Source organism: Phycodurus eques, chromosome 19 (genome assembly GCF_024500275.1).
Source record: "Phycodurus eques isolate BA_2022a chromosome 19, UOR_Pequ_1.1, whole genome shotgun sequence".
Classification (NCBI taxonomy): Eukaryota; Metazoa; Chordata; class Actinopteri; order Syngnathiformes; family Syngnathidae; genus Phycodurus; species Phycodurus eques.
In genome coordinates this window covers 1,707,291-1,727,402 of record NC_084543.1, presented here as the reverse complement: position 1 = coordinate 1,727,402, position 20,112 = coordinate 1,707,291, and the positions used below count along the sequence as shown (strand labels likewise).

General features: G+C 44.8%; 1 protein-coding gene across 4 annotated transcripts in view; it reads left to right on the top strand.

The window, feature by feature from the left end:
- Positions 1-20,112, top strand: part of LOC133395208 (adenosine kinase-like) — a 99,224-nt gene that overhangs the window by 43,709 nt on the left and 35,403 nt on the right. For all 4 annotated transcript variants that reach the window (XM_061663958.1, XM_061663961.1, XM_061663960.1 and 1 more), the window contains exons 5-6: positions 407-579; positions 3,547-3,655. In XM_061663958.1, the coding sequence (XP_061519942.1) occupies positions 407-579; positions 3,547-3,655 (282 nt within the window). The remainder of the gene's footprint in view (positions 1-406; positions 580-3,546; positions 3,656-20,112) is intronic.

The following is a 20,112-nucleotide window of genomic DNA, read 5'->3' as shown; positions in this document are numbered from 1 at the left end:
AACAATAAATGTTGTGAGACTTCATCAAATCTCGTGAGACTTCGACATATCTCATTCTACGTATTTTGCATCTTCAGCTCATGAAGAAAATGTAACACAGTGAGTGTAAAAAATGAAGAAAAAAAAAACCTTTACTGAGTGCATTCAGGTACAAACAGAGTTAGTGTTTGTGTAAGCGAGGATGAGGCCTTGAATTATCCCACTCGTGTAAATAAGGACATGAACCTGCTTTTAAGCCAGGAGCTCTCCAATGACAACAGCGCCTTTGTGTGCACACGCCAGTCGTCTTGTTTATGATGGCCCTTGAACACATCACAGGCTGCATGTTTTGCTGGGTCAACGCTCCAATTTCCGTGTTAATGCTGCTGTTGTTTTTTTTTTTTTTTTTTTTTTGTTCCCGCCCCAGTGGATGATCCAGAAGCCCCACAAGGTGGCGACCTTCTTCGGCTGCATCGGCACCGACCGCTTCGGCGAGATCCTGAAGAAGAAGGCCGAGGAGGCGCACGTGGACGCCCGCTACTACGAGCAGAGCGAGGAGTCCACCGGCACCTGCGCCGCCTGCATCACCGGCGACAACCGGTGGGTGGCGGCCGACGTTAGCCAGCAGGCTAGCTTATATGTTTTGCTAAATTACAAACATGACCAAAGGTCTTCCACAAACCCTACGATGGCGGCTTGGTTCCCAAGTGCCCGCTCCTCCACGAGGCAGTCGGAAACCAAATCGATTCAGCGGAACCTGTGGGTGATGAGGAAAATTCCAGTGTCTGTCGTAAATGCGCACAAAGACAAATTCACAGGGCCGTGTGTCTCTATAAAACACTCATTGGCAAGACCTCACCATATGTTCACTCTCTGCTCACCATGCATACCACCACCCTCACTCTCTGTGCCAGCGGTTTTATGAACCTCTTCGTTCCTAACGCCGGCACTACTTTTGGCCCCAAACGACTGGAGACACTGCGACAAATAATAAAACTCGCCTCCTTCCTCCCAAATGCCATCATTTAAAAAGTTAGTGAGCGATACTGTACGTACATAATCGCTGGACCTGATTTTAGCCCGGTTTGAACCTTTTTTTGACCATGTGCTATGATTTAAGGGGACGTATTATGCAACTACGTCACACTGGACAGTTTGTTGTCCGTGTATTTGCATGTGCTTTTATTTTGCTTTGTTTTACTCTGCTGTCTGCGACAAGGCTTGCATTGCAAATGAGAATCCGCTTTCGAGTGCTTTACCGGGATAAATAAAGGTTCAATAAATGAAATCAACTTAAAAGGTCCATCCTGAACAGCGACACGAGCTGGGAAAATGCCGTCTACGTCAGTCATTACGCCCGCCACCGAGCTCGCCGGTCTTGGCGGGCTTGCATGTCTGATGTTGAGCCGTGACAGGTGAAAAGGTCATACGGCGCGTCCGGGGAGATTGGCGGCGGAATATTTCTTACAGGTGTTCCTCAGACAGCTCAGCAGGCTCCAGCAAAGGTCGCCCAACTGACGGGCGCCGATCGCTCGCACCCTCGGAGAAGAGATTTCTGAGAAATCAATTGGACTTCAATCCAAACTAGCGACAACATTTACAAATTATCGAATAATAACACTCCAACTTTTGCGAGAGAACAATAGTATTTGGAATTTCACGTTGTTTATAGGAGTGATTCTCAAACCCTTTTGGGTCCAGCAACCCAACGCATCAGCGCAGACATTTTACCAAGGATCCCTTCGTAATCCTAACGCAAATTCAACATAAATACCATGTGTATTTGTCTTTTTTATTTTTGTTGGACTATATTGTCGAACTGATATCATATATCACAGTTATATCAGAGCTTTTAATTGCCCCAACATTACGGTATGTTAGTTTTATTGGCTGCCAGTGTCTGTACCGTTCGTCTAATACAATAGCATAGTAGCCTAAGTCATATTTGAGCATTTTACAAAAACAAGGGGGGGGGGGAACCGAAACTTTGTGAGCAAGTACCTATGTATTTTTCTAGATTTGGTAAGAGTAAGTTAAAAATGACTCAGACAGTAATGTTGTTAGGCTAACATTATGTAGCTATGCACGAGCAAAAGATTTTTCGGGACCCAAAGCCACAGCTGGCACAGCCTAGTTTGAGAACTCTCGGTTTAAACGACTTATTCAATTTTATGGTTGCAAATGAATGGGAAATTTCCGGAAATGGAAAAGTTCTCATTACCCGTTGTTGGGAAATTTCCAAATGATGTGCCGCAAAATTCTTGTGAACCCAATTGGTCTGTTTTTAAAAAGAGGCTACTTGAAACATTTTTGGGGGATTTATTTATTTGTAATTATTATTATATATATATTTTTTTATTGGAAGTTTAATGCAGGAAGTTGGACATGACTAAAAATTTACGAAAAAATTGTGGGTAATCGATGGGATTTTATTCACATATAATGAAGATTTGATCTTCCTTGTAATGGACTAGCCTGTTCCTGTTATTCACGTCACTTCCCGATATATTCCTGTTAGTACCCATAAATTAGTATTGAAAATTCCTGGAATTTTGCAACGCTGCGTATAATCCGGTCTTCCTTCATTTAAATTCTCGGGCTCCCTTTCCCCTAAATGCGTCCGTTTTGTCATGCCGTGAAAGGCAGCGAGCGCTCTTTGTGTTGCAGCACCTGCTCTCATCAAGTAGCTCTGATTGTTGCACTCATTTTGATAGGCGCTCATAAAGAGGCCGCTTAGGAGGGGCTGCTACCTGATGGCCCGTGTTAAGATAATGCCACCTGCCTCTCTTTATATCAGCTCCTCCCAACTAAGCACCGCCATCAGCACTCGCGACTCAAGTGTTCATGATGTGTTGTTACTTGTTTTTCCACCCCAACCTCACCTGTGCTTTCTTCAATTTCCACTCGTATGAAATGAACAGGATGCAATTTTTTTTTTTTTTTACACAAAATACAATCTAAAAAAAAAATGCCACAGTCATGACCAACATTAAAATGTAGTATCATAGTGGGCCTAGGTGTGTATCAAAAAGCAGATGCTTTATACCTACAAATAAAAAACGTATTACATTGAAATGAATAAAACGTGGAGCTGAATAAGTGGTGTAATTGGTGGAAATGAATCTGCATGCACTTACCTTCAAGGCTGCCCAGTTCCTTCAGCACCAAAGCATTCCAATGATCCGTTTTGTAACGAAACAGGCTCATTCAAATGTATCTTACGTAACAATGATCACTCGTGAGGGTCTAAAAAGCATCCAGACTCTCAGTCTTGAGGCGACATAATGCCACACACGACTCCCGCAGAGTGAGTGAAGAGGCGGAGTTTTACAACACTTCTCAGACAGTTGAGCATTCCAGGTCATTGATTCAATAGTTAATAGATTCTCTTCTCAGCACGTTCGACTAGTTCAAAAGACGACGTAGGGACAGACCAGGAGAATCAGTTTGTGAAAAAATTTGAAATTGACCATATTTGGACATCTGAGGTTTCCGCCCGACAGCGGTGGTATATTCAATATCCACAACATTGATGGATTGAATGATGTATGGTGCGTGTGCCGACAGGTCCCTGGTGGCTAACCTGGCTGCGGCCCAATGCTACAAGAAAGAGCAACACCTGGACCTGGACAGCAACTGGGAGCTGGCGACCAAAGCCAAGGCCTACTACATCGCGGTAAGCGCCAACATCTCCGTCGTGGAGTCAAATGAGCTCTTTTTACCTCGCCGGACAATAGCAGCTCGGTTCCCCACCTGCCTCGACATTAATCTCCATATAAATGATTCCATTCGTGCCTCTTAATACCAACACCAGGCAATAGCTGAGAGTGATGCATCACAACATGGCTATTTTCTCCCACTCCGGTTGGACTGTCCTAATATTGAACTTTGAAGCTTATTTATCAATACTGTATCCTAACAAAAACATTCAACAGTACATCACAACTTGGATTTTTTCTCTGAACCGTATAGAGCAGTCATATTGGTATGTGACACGTATATTTATCTAAAAATCAAATCATTATAGTTTATATGAAAGGAAAATGATACGCGACATCGCAATAGCGATATTTTGTCTCACCCTTGTCAATTGCACGTGAAAAACAATACGGTGCATCTCAATAGCGATATTTCGTCCCACTCCATCCATCCATCCATCCATCCATTTTCTGAGCCGCTTCTCCTCACTAGGGTCGCGGGCGTGCTGGAGCCAATTCCAGCTGTCATCGGGCAGGAGGCGGGGTACACCCTGAACTGGTTGCCAGCCAATCGCAGGGCACATAGGAACAAACAACCATTCGCACTCACAGTCGTGCCTACGGGCAATTTAGAGTCGCCAATTCGTGCATGTTTTTGGGATGTGGGAGGAAACCCACGCAGGCACGGGGAGAACATGCAAACTCCACACAGGCGGGGCCGGGGATCGAACCCGGGTCCTCAGAACTGTGAGGCTGACGCTCTAACCAGTCGTCCACCGTGCCGCCCCGTCCCACTCCAATTGGACTGAAATATAGGAAAATTTGACGATTGCCTATCGATACCATAAGAGAAAATGATACTTTTTTTTTTTTTTTCTCAGAACGAGCTAGGTCCCCCCCCACCCTCGATTTGCCCCCGCCCCCCTTAGCTTCGACAGTCTCATTAGTAAGCACGGCACATTCTGTGGCATTTGAATTGTGGGTGGGTGAGTGGGGGGGGGGGGGGGGGGGGGGGGGTTGCAAAGTGGGCCACAAATGAGGGAACAATTCCTTCCCACCCTCATCTTTAATGTAATGATCATCATGACGCTCGTGTTAGATTTGCGATGTGATCGACGGTGCCTGCTGCTGCCTCGTTGGTGCGATTGGATAAAAGGATCATCATCATCATCATCATCAATATCTTCAACATCATGGCTAGTGGCAGAGCTCGAAGAGAGCAGGCAGGCAGCGCTGGCGTTTCCCACAAAGAGAGAGAATGTTGAAGCTCTGCCAAATGCTCAGTGGCAGGCTGTTGCTAGGAAATGTGGCTCCTTAGGCAAAGCATTGCACAAAGAGCAATAACAAAGGCGGGGGAGGACGGGGGGGACGGGGGGACGGGGGGGGGGGGGGGGGGGGGGGGGGGGACGGAATGGCTCACAGCATTCACTCACGACACGGACTGACGGGCGTAATATCCACATTTGATGCTTGTGTGTCCAGACTGTATCAAGAGACAAAAGATATGATATGGAAGTTTTGTCATGCTTTTGCGATCTGACGCTTGTTTGTTGATACTGTGTTGCAACAGAAAACGATATCGATATTTTGTCCAATCCCAATCAGATATCAATATTTGACACGTATGTATTGATACTGTATTATAACGCAAAATGATGCAGTACGACCCGATATGGATATCATCACCATCTTGAGATTAGATATTAGCTATAATCGAGATATTTCGCACTTGTAGGTTGGTACTGAAAATGATACGGTACGTTTCAATATTCATATTTTGTCCCACTCTAGTAAAACTGTTATAATATTGATATGTGAGGCTTGTTTGTCGATTACTGTATCACAACAAAAAAAGGATACAGTAGAACCCAAAACGGACATTTTGGGTTGGAACCCCGGGGGGCATGTGCCCCCCCACACTTTTTACCCTGCGTGCCCCTATGTGTATAGTGTACCCCTTTTCAGTAATGGAATATTTCGATACCCCACCCCACACACACACACACACACACACACACACTGACTGACATGTATTGATACGCTGTCCAAAGATAAAACAATACATCGTGATAGAAATTGATATTTCATACAATACTGTAGCGCAACAAAAAACAATTTGGTACAACACGATATTTGTATCTTTCTCCCAGACCTACCAGGCAGCCATTTGAGGCTTTTTGGTCGATACTGTATTGGAAGAGAAAATGATACGGCACATCACAATATCAATATTTTGTCTTGCTCTAATCAAAGTGTCATAATCTTGATAAGCGACGCTTGTTTGTCAGTAGTGCATCACAACAACAAGCGATGGCGTACAACCCGATATGGATATTTTCTGCCACCCCTACGCTAACGATATTGATGCTGCGTGGCAAGCTAAAACAACACATGACGATCTCGCTATTTAGTTCCAGCCGTGCAGTCAACATCCGAGATGGAGGGTGATGTATTGATGTATTGTGTGAGTGACTCTAATTGCTCGGGCTGATGTGTTCATGCTTGGCCCAGTTTGCCTCCCTCCCTCCCGTCCTTCTTCTCAATGCCATTCGCCCGCCGCCCCTCGCGCCCCCCCCCCCCCTAATGCGAACGCCTCCTCTCCCCGTCTCCATGTTCTTCTTTTATCCACTCTGCAGCATCACCACCGGCTTGTTTTTCTTACCACTGAGCGCTTTGCCCTGTAATTTGATCGCCACTCGCTGGGTGCATCCTTCAGCTCGCCGCTTTGAATTAACCTGCCTGCCATGCACAGTCACAACTAAAATTAGAGAAGGAAACAAAAAAAGGCTTTAAGTTAGTCCACCTTGTGGCCACATATAGGATGATGGTGATGGAGAGGGATGGGGCTCGACGAGCAGGACAGGCTATGAAAAAGCTCCGTTAATTACCGGCGGGCGCAGATGGTCAGAAATAAGCCAAGGATAGATGGAGGAGACACTGGCCTCTGCCAACTGGCCGCAGTCAGACACGAGCTACGCCACCGCTTGCTAGCGAAACATCAGCTGTGCACATGTCAGACAAGTTTTGTTTTTAACACTTCACAATGCAATTCGAGTCAAGACTGAAGGTAAACCGTGTCGTGGATTGTTTGTACCAGAGTTTAGCTAACATACAGTGTGCTAGGTTTTTAGTCTGGAACAGGTTGTCGGTGACTGGGATCGTTTTCACATGTGTACGAGTGGCAGATATCGACATTGTCAGGACTGTCTCGGGGTGGCACAAAATAGCGCGATATATCGTTTTCTGTTGCAAAATACACCAAAGGTGTATATTATGACTTGTCCGATTAGGGTGCCACGAAATTTCGATATAGTAATGAATCAATCGTATGCGATACAGTCTGAGCATATCACTGTTAGCTATTTTAATATAGTCAACTAGTTCAAACATATTGTAAAGTGGCCAAGGATAGACACAGCCGCCGGTGCACTTTCAATCGCACTTTCAAACCTTCGATGGCCACAACTCATGCCGAGACTGGCTAACGGCTTATCCAGTTAACAGTCAGCCAACGCTACGCTGTCACTCACCAGGCCAGGCCCCGCCTTTTAAAGCCATACAAGTTCAAAGTCACTGATACTCCAGTAGAACATGAGCTCGGCGACCCCATGCAGACAGAAAATAATACCTGTACCTCACATTGTGTTTAGTCATGCGTAATTAATTTTCATCTGAATAAAAAGTGGGCTCATCAGATTATTGCATGAATGTCCGATCGGACAAAATATCAATATCGGGATGTACCATATTGTTTTGTATTTGATATTATAACTGTTCAAGAGACTGTTTCTATGCTTCAGTAGGTGCTGCAGTTTTGGTTAGCAAAATAGTCAAAATGGTCAATGAACTGAGATTGCGTTCGCCGACTCAGAATTTACGATGACACTGAGTCAATGGGGCTGCACTAGTAGCACCTGGCTTTATTTATGATTTACTTTATTTTCCTGCTCTCACTGCAGGGGAACGGTTGAGTTTCAGCCTCGTTGACTGGGGAGTGTCTCTCACACGCACACACAGATTGTTATTGCGCCTTGCCAGCCCCCGCAGTTTAGTGCCCCCCCCCCCCCCCCCCAAAGAAAGAGGAAATCAAAGTGGGGAAGGTGTTCCTCAATCCCACTCACTAAGCAGCTAAGTGACAACCGGGTGGACCATTCCGTTTCCCTCCCGCCTCTTCCTCCTTCCTTGCCACACTGCGCCACTCTGCGCGAAGCCCCTCCCACTCTCCCCGCAACCCCCCTGTGTCCTTCCACATTGCTCGGTAGGGATCACGAGGCTAAATGCAGCCAGGGAAGGAAAGGGCGGAGGAACGGGTGAAGAGAAATGGAGAGGGGAGCCAAAACTACCGTTATGGCGATGTACCGTATCATTTTCGTTGTATGGTATCAAGGGACCATACAATATCGAATTGTATATATTAGGGAGACTAATATATATATACAAGGGACTAATTGAAGTGTGAAATATCCCTTTTTTTGATAGTCCAATTACGGTAGTGACAAAATATCAATGTCATGATGTAGCGTCTTGTTTTGTTGTGGTTCAGTAACGATACGCGTACAATAAATATGAAATAATAAAAAGTAAACTAGTGAGGCTATTATGAATGTTTGACAGGGGTGTGAAAGAAATTCGATATCAAGATGACACAGTGATACGGTATAAATAAATGTGCTTCAAATATCGATATTAGGAAAATCTACTCGGAAAGTATTGATATCAAGGTGTACCGTATCGTTTCCTCGTCGATGTTACGACTGTTGACAGAGTTGGGGCAAAATATTGCTATAGGTTCATATCATATCATTTTCTCAATACCAATACACAAGCGTCAATTATCGTTATGACGACTGTGCGCTAGGGCTCGGACAAAATCAATAAATAGTGATGTCCCGTATCATTTTCCATTCCCAGCTGGTATCGATACAATAACTGTCATGTATCGATGTTATGACCGTGTGGTGGGGAAAAATATGCACACCGAGCAAACGGTATCATTTCCTATTGTGTTACTATACCGATACACACGCGTCAATTATCGTTATGACAGTCCGATAGGGGTCAGAGAAAAACGATCAATTTTGATGGTCCGTATTGTTATTTTCTTTTTTGTTATCCAATATTGACACGTGATCGTCAAGTGTCGGTTTTACGACTGTTTGACGGGTGGGACAAAATATCGATACCCGGATGTACCGTATCCCCTCCTTCCCCATTGCTTGGGAGGGAATGTGAGGCTAAAATGCAGCCAGGGAAGGGAAGGGTTAAAAAAAAAAGTGGGGGAGTGGGGTGAAGAGAGGGGAGCGAAAACTGGCAGCATCCCCGCTTTGTCTGCAGGCGATCAGTTACAATGCCGCTCACCCACCAAATTGAATCCCGGCCGCATTTACATGCCAAGTTTGACTTCTGGCCAGGCTTATTAACTACATTTGTAGATCATTTTATCTCGATTCGAATCGACTCTCCAGAGAGTCAACATTTTCTTTGTGTTTTTGTTTGTGCAAGCTGCTCCAAGAGAGTTAAATCTTTGCGGTAGATTTTATTTATTTTTTGCACCAGGTCGAACTCTTTTTTTTTTTTTTTTTTTTTTTTTTTTTTTTTTTTTTTTTTGGTTTCGCACAAATTCATGTAAAAGCTCCCAAGATATCGAACTTTAGTCTCCCCACTCCTTCATTTACTGTATCACAAGAAAAAAACATATTGATGATTTCTCTCCCCTTATCCAATAATTGTGAGATCAACATTTGATCTGTTTGCGTATGACAAAATACAATTATTGAAAAAAAAAAAAATAATAATAATAATAAAATACAACTCTTTCTCAGTTCAACTGTGTTGCTATCCAAAACGGCAGCACTGACCGAAGCAGAGTTTCTCGGACAGTCAGAATATAAGACAAAATGATACGGAACATCGCAATATTGATATTTTGTCTCACATCTATAAGACAGTCGTGAAATTGATATTGTATCGTAACAGAAAAGTCCATCGATTTTGTCACACCCGTATCGGTCAGCCATAATATCAATATTTAGCGTTTGTGTATCAATACAGTATTGGAAGACAAAAAGACAACCTAATGATATTTTGTCCACTTTTATTGGACTCTCATATCGCAACAGAAAACGTTCATCTCTGGACTGATACCTTGTCCCACCCCTATTGATCGGTCGTAGTATCAACATTTGTTGTTTGTGTATCAATACTGTATTGTAAGAGAAAATGATACCATGATGATATTTTGTCAGACCTCCAGTGGACAGTCATAATATCCGAACTGAATCGCATCGTCTATACTGCCGCGATATCGTGACACCGCTGCCTTTGGTCCTTAACTGGCCGAGCCCACAGGGTCAGCGCCCCCCTCCGGAACGACAGCGATGCGTCCCTTTTATTAGGCTGACAATTTCGTGTCCAATCGCAACCAAATGCATCAATAATCATTCCCTAATTGCGTGCACACGTCTTCTGAACAGCGTCGTATTTGTGGCCAGTGATGGAATTTCAATCAAGTCTAATAAGAGGCGTTCAAGTGCGTGTCTTTCTCCGGCAATGTTAACCTCGCCGCGCTCGCGGCCGGGGGTGCGCGTCTGGTCTACACCTGCCTAATTGAGTGGTAATGAGCTGTCGGGAGTATCGTGCGGGCGGGCGTGCGGGGGCGGGGCCTCCCTTCCCACTGGGATGTGCAGCCCTCCAGGCATGAGTGGCTACAAGCTCATGCTAGACTACATAGTTTCCACTGGTGGCAAGTCAAGTACAAATACCTTATTACTATACTTCAATAGATTTTGCAGGCATTTGTACTTTAGTTGAGTATTTTTCTTTCTGACAACATTTTACTTTTAATCTGTACTGCTTGTTTCGTCGCCGTAATAGCCCCATATCAACTCTGTCGTGTAGCCGCTAACATTATTTCTCCAAAAATGCTGCCTCCCTAATAGACGCCTTCTCCAGTATATAAATAGCCCCGACGTATAATTTGTTAGCATTCGTCATAGCTTGTTTTGTGTTATTACATCCATTAGAGCAGGGGCGGGGAAACCTTTTGGCTCTGGGGCCACACTGACTTTTAAAATTGGAAAGGCGGGGCAAGCCAGGACCAGATGCTTACTTATCAAAAATAAACAAAACAAGGCATTGTAGTGTTAATACTAAGATTTACTTTGAATGGGAACAGTGTTGTTTTGTTGATGACCTTTTTTTTTTGCCAGCGCATCAAAGTCTGGTGTTAGTTTTGTTGTGGCAATTCTCAGAGCACATCTGAGGTGTTCATCACTCAGCTGGGAACTGTAGGACGTTTTGTTGGTGTTCATCACACTAAAAGCCTGTTCACACACACACGTAGAGCCAAACACCACCAGCATCCTCTGTGCAATCTTCTGGATTTTTGGAAATGTGTCTGTCTGAAGCATAAAACTTACCCAGTTTGAGAGTTGAACTTCTCTTTTAAGGCAGTATCGCATTGGAGATCAGTCAGTTCCATCTGCAGCTGCCGTGGCGCTGTTTCAGGGTCTTGCGTGACTGAATCTTGCATGGCAGTCAGATAAAGGTGTTTTTCTGAGCCCGCGAGCTTGATTTTAGCTGCTGAGCCGTCGCCATCAGTTCCTGCGTTGATTGGCTGTTAGCATAATCAGCACGCTTGGTAGAAAAGTGACGGCTGATGTTAGATTCCTCTAATGGCGCAATGGTTTCTTAACAAATTAAACATACAGCCTTTTTAATAAGCCATTCTATATTAAACACTCAGCAGTCACCGTCAACCTTTCTTTTCTTTGACCCACTCATGGTTGAAGAAGGGTTCAGAGCAGTAGCAGAGTAAAAACAGCCAAAGCCAAGTCAATGTATCACTGTACCTTCTGCGCGACCTGGTGGAACCACTGGGCGTGACAGCACCACCTGGTGGAACCACTGGGGGTTACAGCACAACCTGGTGGAAGCACTTGGCATTACAGGACAAGGTCAAATGAATGTAGTTATGATTTGGGCGATTCTGTACCAATCTTTGGCGGGCCGGATTGAAATGATCATCGGGCCGGATGTGGCCCGCGGGCCGTAGTTTGCCCACCCCTGCATTAGCGTCATGTTTTTTGTTGTGTTGATGCATTAGTATTTACGATATTGCTGTATATACATTACAACTGCGATATTTGCATTGCGTTGACTCTGTTGCTTTGCATCTCATCTGAAAATTTGACTTTTGGAATCGCAAGGTAAAAAAGGACAAGTGTCCAGTATTGTTGAGGTAAAACAAAAAAAGGAGAAATGGTTTTACTGTCCATATCGTAGAAATAAAAATCCCTACAAATGTTTTTTTTTTTTTTTTTTTTTAGTCCTGTTCGGCTGTTAGGTCAAGCAGAATGGAGGATCTGTATCCCTTTTATGTCGGAACAGTTTTGCTGTGGCGTTTTTAAGCTTCCGCTGTGGTTTCTTAGCGTTATAATTGAAGTTTATTGAGAATCAGAGTCGGACAGAACAAAGAGAAACGAAGACAAAAGACAAAGCGCTAATTGTAAACAAGATCATTACATTATCTACAACAATGAAACATTAACTATGAGTGTTGCATGGGGCTGTAGTGCTACACCCTGTGAGGGAAGGACAGGACAAGCTAGAACCAGACAAGGACAGGGACCCCCCAAGATCCACTACCCGCCCCCGACTGCGGGAGGTGCACCCCCCCCCCCCCCCCCCCAAACTAGGCAGGGACAAAAAAAAAACCACAGCAGGCCCCACGGCCTGCCGGCACCGCTCCAGCACCCACGGAACATGGGCGAGTCACCATCGCACCACCGATACGCCACGAGAGGTCGCCCCAGTGGCTCCCCCCCACCCCGAGATCGGGAAGGAGTGAAGAAAACGAACAAAATGAGAAATTGTCGTGACTGCCTATCCTTACAAAAGTGAAACTTAAAAACGGGAAAATGCCATTACTGTATGTCATCGTACAAGTAAAAGTAAAAAGGGAGAAAATGGCATACACTAACTGTCCATGACACAAATAAACGCGAAAATGTCATAACTGTCCATAATCACATAATTGAAACAAAAAATATATAATAACTGTCCGGCAGTAGAGAAATACATTTAAAAAGGTGATAAATGTCGTAACTGTCCATCACGAAAATCAAACTTAAAAATGAGAACATGTAACTGTTCATCATCACAAAAGTGAAATGGAAACAAACACAAGTGGAGCCGTTGCTAACGATATAACCGTGCATCTCGTCTCCTTATAAACTCTTTGCAAAAGTCACACTGCATCAGTGTGACGCAGAAATCTATCACATGACCAGTCCCATCTGCATTTGTTTAGCGATATTGTTGATCAGCTCTGTATGGAAGTACTTCCAAGTTGCCTTTTGTTGTTGTTATTGCCAGCCCCATAATTTGATCCACCGGGGAGAAAAATGCTGTAATCCACTGCATCTTGGGTAATTGCCTCCTAGGTAAAGGGGTGGGGGGGTTTGGGCTCTGGCGGGCCTCCAGGCTGTTGTTCATATGATTGTATTACATTGTAAAAACACTCTCGCTTGAACTTGAGTGTCCTTTTTCACCCCAGATGACTGCGTGTAGATCTGTTTTGCTTCCCCCGGCCTTCGACTTAATTCTGTTTTTCTTTTCTTTCCCCTCACCAATTCGCCCTCCACAGCTCTTACTACCTCAGAGAATCGGTCCCCCCACCGCCATTTGCCCGAGCTTTAATTGAATAGACGAGTAATTATTTGCGGAGTAATACCGAGGTGAGGGAAAATAAATAGCCACTTTGCGGCGGCAAATGATGCCTGATGGCCATGTGTTGATACTCTCACCAGGGAGCGTGGGGCACCTGCTTTAGTGTGCTGAGTGTCTGATTAAGATTCACTCGGCGGAGTTGGAGGATAGTGCGTCTCCTGGGCAAAAAGATGGTGATTTAGAGTGTCGGGCCGCCGTTTTTTTTTTTTTTTATTACGGCGCCTGAGCCTCCACGGAATCGATATCAGGCAATTCCAGTCGGGTGGCGACATTCGAACGGTTCACGTATCGTGCAGTTTGCAAATAGACCAACAATTCGGGAAAAATAGCACACAAACATCTCGTGTGAAGTTGCAAAAGACACTATGTCGTTAGCCTAATGGCGTACCTGCCTAAGTCATTTTGGAAGGTTTTGGGTAAACAAGAAAAAAGAAATAAAGAGTCCAGTTGTCTCAGTTTGACCTTCGCGGATTACCTTGACCTGAATGATTGACAATCGACACAGACAAAGAAAAACAACATTTTGTGCAAGTACATTAGTTTCTGGATTGATATTGTGCCAGTGTGTTAAAAATGACTCAGGCAATTATGCTGTTAGCACCGTCACTCGCAAAAATAATACATCGTTAGCCTAGCTCGACTTAGGAGTTTGAATTGGTTCCGTGACCATGCTCGTAACTAAAATCACTCTCATCTCAAATCAACTCTCTCCGTTTGAATGAATTGAAATGCCGTTAATCTGTTCGACCCCCCCCCCCACCCAAAACATAAACACAGCTGTTTCATTTTTACTGTATTGTACAGTATAAAAACATATAGTAAGAACATGATAAAATACAGTGTAAAGAAATAGTTTTTCCTTAATTGCTACATTTTTTTTCCTCTTCCGCAAACACAGTTTTTTTCGCCACCCTTTTCTCATTTTCGGGGGCTTTCCCTCTTTTTATGAACAGAGGCCTCGGTGTTATAGCCTTTATCAACATCTCCTGCTTCAGTATAGTACATATCGTAGAAGTACGACATACCCGCACTGCTTCCTTCGCCAAGTTGAGGACAGGCGTACCGTGCTCATGTTTTTCTGTGATTTCAGGCTTTAATTTTTGACACATCTTCTCCTTCATCTTCTTTGCACTCACTTTCTTAGGAACAGTAGTTAAAAAAACGAAACGAAACAAAAAAACAACCACCACAAAATATATATATATATATATATATATATATATATATATATATATATATATATATATATATATATATATATATTTTTTTTTTATTTTTTTTTTTGACCGCAAAGCAAAATAATGCCCGAGCGAGTCACGGAACTACTGTACAAAGGTTACACGTGTTCCCTTGATTTGAGCGAATAAAACCTGTGACGTGATGCTGACATTTTGTAAGTCACATAGTGAGCATAATGTGTGTGCGCTTCCTAGATGTAGAACGTCCCTGCTTTGTGTTTACTGTCTGTCATTGCTGCCATTTTGACCTCATTCCATTATCAAGTGTCAATACTTTTCATTGACTTTCTTGTTCTTTTTTGTGGCTTTTGAGGAGACCCGAACGCATCGTAATGTTTACAGCCCGCACGCCCGCGCTCCATCGACTCTGGCTAGCCCCTCATTACACTGCGGCACATTACTTTCCATTGTTAGCGGCAGTCGCGTCTGAGCCGACGATAATACACCTCTTAACCTTTTTCCCCTGACGTCTTTGAATGCGTCTTGAGTGGGGGAAGATGACATTTTTACTCTGTTGTCATGGAGACTGCTCACATGCCACCATGTGACTAAATATAGCGCCTCGGGTGTTTGTTTTTTTTTGCGATAGGATGAGAACGCACTGTAGAGCTAGTCAAGCTACACGCGCACACACGCACACACACACACGCGCGCACATTAGACGTTGCACATTTAGCCAACCCTTGAAGGGGTGGGTGGAAGTATTGGGACACCTGACCCTGAATCCTACCAGGAGTGAATGTGCAATCATGAATCCAGGAGTTTAAATGATAATAATAATGATACATGGAAAGTTCGTTAGTGGAGGAAAAACCTGTTAACCTTGGGAGTTATAGACATACAACAAAGCCAAAGAAAAACAAAAAGAAGGAGGATTCAAGGCGTTTCATTGTCATACCAACAACCATCTACACATGATAATGCACAAGATTTGATACCCAAGATCCCAGTTTAGCCCAATAAGTCTCAAGACTTGTGAAATATAAATCAGAAAGTAAGATACAATCAGACAAGATAAGATTTCAAAGAAAAATTGAAGGTGTACAAATGCAGCAAGGATTTGGATGCAGCAAAAATACAAATTCCAAGGGCTTAAATTGCACATAATATTCACATGATCTTTTCATAGTCCTCGTACTTGAAGAGAATAAAGTGTTCACCGTGCAGGGATCGATAGACATGGTAGGCGGGGGCGGGGGCTGATGTCAGGGTTACAGGTCCCTGTTTGTGTTTAATAGTCTGACAGCTCCCGGAAAGAAGCTGTTCCTCAGCCTGGTGGTCCTGCGTCGGATGCTCCGTAGCCACCCCCCCCCCCAACCCCCCCGCCCGAGGGGAGCGGATGGAAGCGAGGGTCTTTGATGATGCATAGCGCCCTCCTTCTGCACCTGCTGGTGAAGACGTCTGTAGTGTTGTGGAGGCTGTAATTTGCAGGTTGCTTTCGCTTGGGTCTGGACCATATTGTTTCTTGATATTTTGTGTCGATATTCCCAGTTGTTTGATGTCTGAAAACTGAAACAGCCCCTGAAAGGAAAAAAGGGGTTTGCCAGTCCTGCCCTCTCACCCTATTTCGATGTTCTTAATAAATTGAAAAGCGTGTGAACTGAGAGATTGTTTTCCGCAATGTTTGTTCTTTGCGGCTTGGGAGGCTTCACAGGTTCTTGTCACGGAACATTTGGACTTTATGGAAAGTGTCAAAATGTTCAGCCACACTTGAAGTAACATTTTCTTCTTTTGTCTTTTTCTTTTTCTTCTTCTTCTTCTTTGCTGGCTTCATCTCGATCCCTGCTGCGCTACACTACCAAGTTGCCTCACGTGTTACCTCGTTGGGTCTCTGGCACTTTTATATTGAGGTCCGAGCATGCCGTACGAAGGCCTTCTAAAAAGCTTTGTTTCTTCATTGTTGTTGTTCGTAAAAAAAAAAAATCCATTTGTAGGGTTTTACGAACAGGCAAAAAGAGGTGCAGGGATCATTATGCAGTATCCGTCAGTAACTTTTGTAAGGATGAGATTGGATTGAATGAGGTGAGTTTTATTATTTGTTCTAGTTGTTTGGGCCGGAAAGATTGACCGAAAGTCGTTCGGACTTTTGGAACGAAGAGGTTGAAGTGCTGGAACGGAGAGTGAGGGTGCTGGTATGCGGGGTGAGCAGAGAGCGAAGCTAGGGTCTGGTCTTGCCAATGAGTTTTTAATAGATAAACATGGACCAGGGAATTGTATAAATATATATCATTTGTAAAAATCTCCAAAACTCCTGCCTGGAAAGACGCAGGAAGTCTGCCGTTTTGGTTTGAAGCGTCCATTTTCGGGGCATGTTGAAAAACAAAAGTCGTCGTTAGAGTTTGTCCGGTTGCTACCAAACGTAAAGCTCGTATACTAGATGGACGGCGATGCCAAGATGTGAGGAATTGTAGGGATTTAGCGACCGGAAATTTCTATCATGAGTTGTCCCTCAAAATGATCTTAAGATTCCATGTCAGAAAAAGATACGGGCAGTCTGCCATTTTGGTTTGAAGCATCCATTTTAGGGCCATGTTGGCCATTTCAATTAGTCCTTCAAAGGTTGTCCGGCTGCTACCAGATTTGAACCACGCATACTAGACAGATGGACAACGCTAAATTGTGAGGGATTTTAATTCTTTACATTTTCAATGGGGGCCATTTTTCACTCACCAGCAGAACAGAAAACTCTTAAAAACTCAGGTCAGAGCTTGACCAAACATCGAGTGAAGAGTTTCTTCAGCGTCACATACTGGCAGAAAGATGCAATAACTGACAAGAACCCCTCTCAGCACTATTTACTCTTGTGCCATTGGTTGTGCTGGTGCCCGGAACCCTTGGGGGGGGGCGGGGGCTGTTGCATTGTTTGTCAGAGCATCTGCACGTCCGCGGGACATTCCGATTAGCGCCCCCCTGCTTGAACATCACGGCCGCATCCCGCCACACAAGATTGTCGGCCGCTGTAAATAAAAAGCAGACCTCTCGTCCTTTTTGATGCTCCACATGTGCGTGCCTTTGTTGCAGACGCTGCGGCGGCTGGCAATCAAAACAATAACAACGGCCCCGTTTTGACAAAGCCCCCGCTCGATTGTCAGATGATGTCAGCTGACTCATGCACACAAGAAGGGCATGTATCCCTGCGAGCGAGGGGGCAGAAAAAAAAAAAGTGCTGTTTTTGCTGGGATTAATTGCGAGTGGTTAGCTTAGTACCGCTATTTCTTTTTTTTTTCTTTCTCCGTGTCGTGTTCGGCTGTTAGGTCAAGCACAATGGAGGATCTGCATCTGTATCCCTTTTCTGCCGGAACAGTTGTACTGTGTCACAGCGGAGTTTTGAAGCTTCTGCTGCGGTTTCTTAGCATTATAATTGAAGTTTATTGAGAATCAGAGTCGAACAGAACAAAGTTTCTAGAGGGGAGAGAGAAACCAAGACAAAAGACAAAGCACTAATTGTAAACAGGATGAGAAAAGTAAATCATTACGTTATCTGCAACAATGAAACGTTAAATATGAGTGTTGCATGGGGCTGTAGTGCTCCACCCTGTGAGGGAAGGACAGGACAAGCTGGAACAGGACAAGGACAGGAGAGGAAGCATGTAGGACAAGGGTCGTGAAGCCGGCTCTACAACTGAAGTGTGGTGGGATTGACTATGTAAATGATAAAAGTCTATCAAACGAGAGTGTGAGCGAGGGGATACATGAACAGTTTGCATATTGATGAGTTATTTGTCGCAATGAGTGAGCGGCCCCACACCCAGTGAAAGAGTCCCCTGGGGTGTGTGCCTGCGGACACATGCAAATGAATTGACACCGTTTTACGTGCACAAGGACTGACAGAAGTGTCCTGTAACTGCTGTGCCCGCACCGCGGAGGCTGAGGGGCGGGATCGGGCCCAGGGGTCCACCGAGTGTGTGATGCATTTCAAATCCAGGGGGCAAGCCCCGTCGCACGGACGCGGTGAAACCCGGTCCGACACCCCCGCCCTCCCGACCCCATACCAGTCCCCCGGGAGCCCTTTGATATGTGTGATATGTATATGTGCCCGGATGTGATGAGTGAGAGAAATCTATCCAGTGGGCGGCGTGAGTGATTAAGAGGCACGGCTCCCGCAGGTCGCGCCCGTCAGGCCGGACAACCGCCGACGAAGAGGGCTGCTCCACCCGCACCCGCAGAAGATGTCAGCTGACTCGTGCACACAAGAAGGGCATGTATCCCTGCGAGCGAGGGGGCAAAAAATAACGCTGCTTTTGCAGGGATGAATTGCGAGTGGCTAGCTTAGTACTGCAATTTATTTCTCTAATCAGGGGCTCTTCCAGTTGTGTAAAGGCCTCAGAGCCACATGCTAAATTTATGCCAACATGATGCAATATGATGTTGTTATTAGGTCGAATACAGAGCCTTCGCATTGTCAAAAACGACCCCAAAAATGTGCTTTTTCCTTCATAGCGCCATCTGCACTTGTTTGAAAATTCAGCCCCTGAAGCCAGTTGGACTAAGCAACACGAAATTTGGTATTCACGTCTACCGTAAGTAAACCAGCAAAAAGGTTTCAAGAAGCCATGCAAGAAAAGACGCAGGAAGTCTGCCATGTTGGTTTGAAGTGGGGCATTTTCGTGTGCTTGTCCAAGGATCAAAAGCCAACACGTCCGAGACATTTTCAGCAATCGCTACCGAACGCGTCTGTCGTATGCTTGAAAGATTGACCACACTTAATCTTGAGGTTTAAAAAAAAAAGCTCTCTCTATGTAGTATTGCCAACTGTTGAACTAATGAATCCACTCCCTCCTCTCTCCTTTTTCCGACATGAGTTTTTCCGCCATGTCGAAATAAAAGCGAATTGATTATTTCCCATCACCGATGGCGAAATAACACGCCTTCCCTCTAATTAGTTTGTTTATCATGAGCACCAGACTGCAGGGCTTCTTTGGACGCCGGCAGGCATTCATCGCTCTGCGCCCGTGACTCGCCTCGGGCGGAAGAGGCGGAGCGAGGTTACGGTTCCGTCCGCCCGTCACTCTCGCCGCTCTCGTGCCGAGACAGATCTGTTCTGGGAAATGTACATTGGGAGATGGATGGATAAATAATGATGAAACAATTCAACAGCAATCAAATTTATAGAATTCTGTAAATCAAAATGAACAGCGACACAGTTAGACTGTCGCAGAGCGGATTGCGTTCCACTTCAGAGGTTCGGCCGTACGGTACGCGGAGAGTTATCAGGCGAAGTCACGTCTCGCGCTTTGATATTAGCAATGGGACACTATCCCGCTGAAAGCGGCATAAAAGGATTAACGCAACTCTTGTCCTTTCGGAAATAATGCCCTTTTATTGAACAGATTTGACACCGGAGAAAAAGTCTAATGGTGACATTGAATGGCGCCGGAATAAGCAACGTCGCATCATCCCGCCCGCCCGCCAGTGCGAGCGAGCGCTGTTGCCGTTTGCCAAAGCCTATTGATCGGGCTCATCGAGGC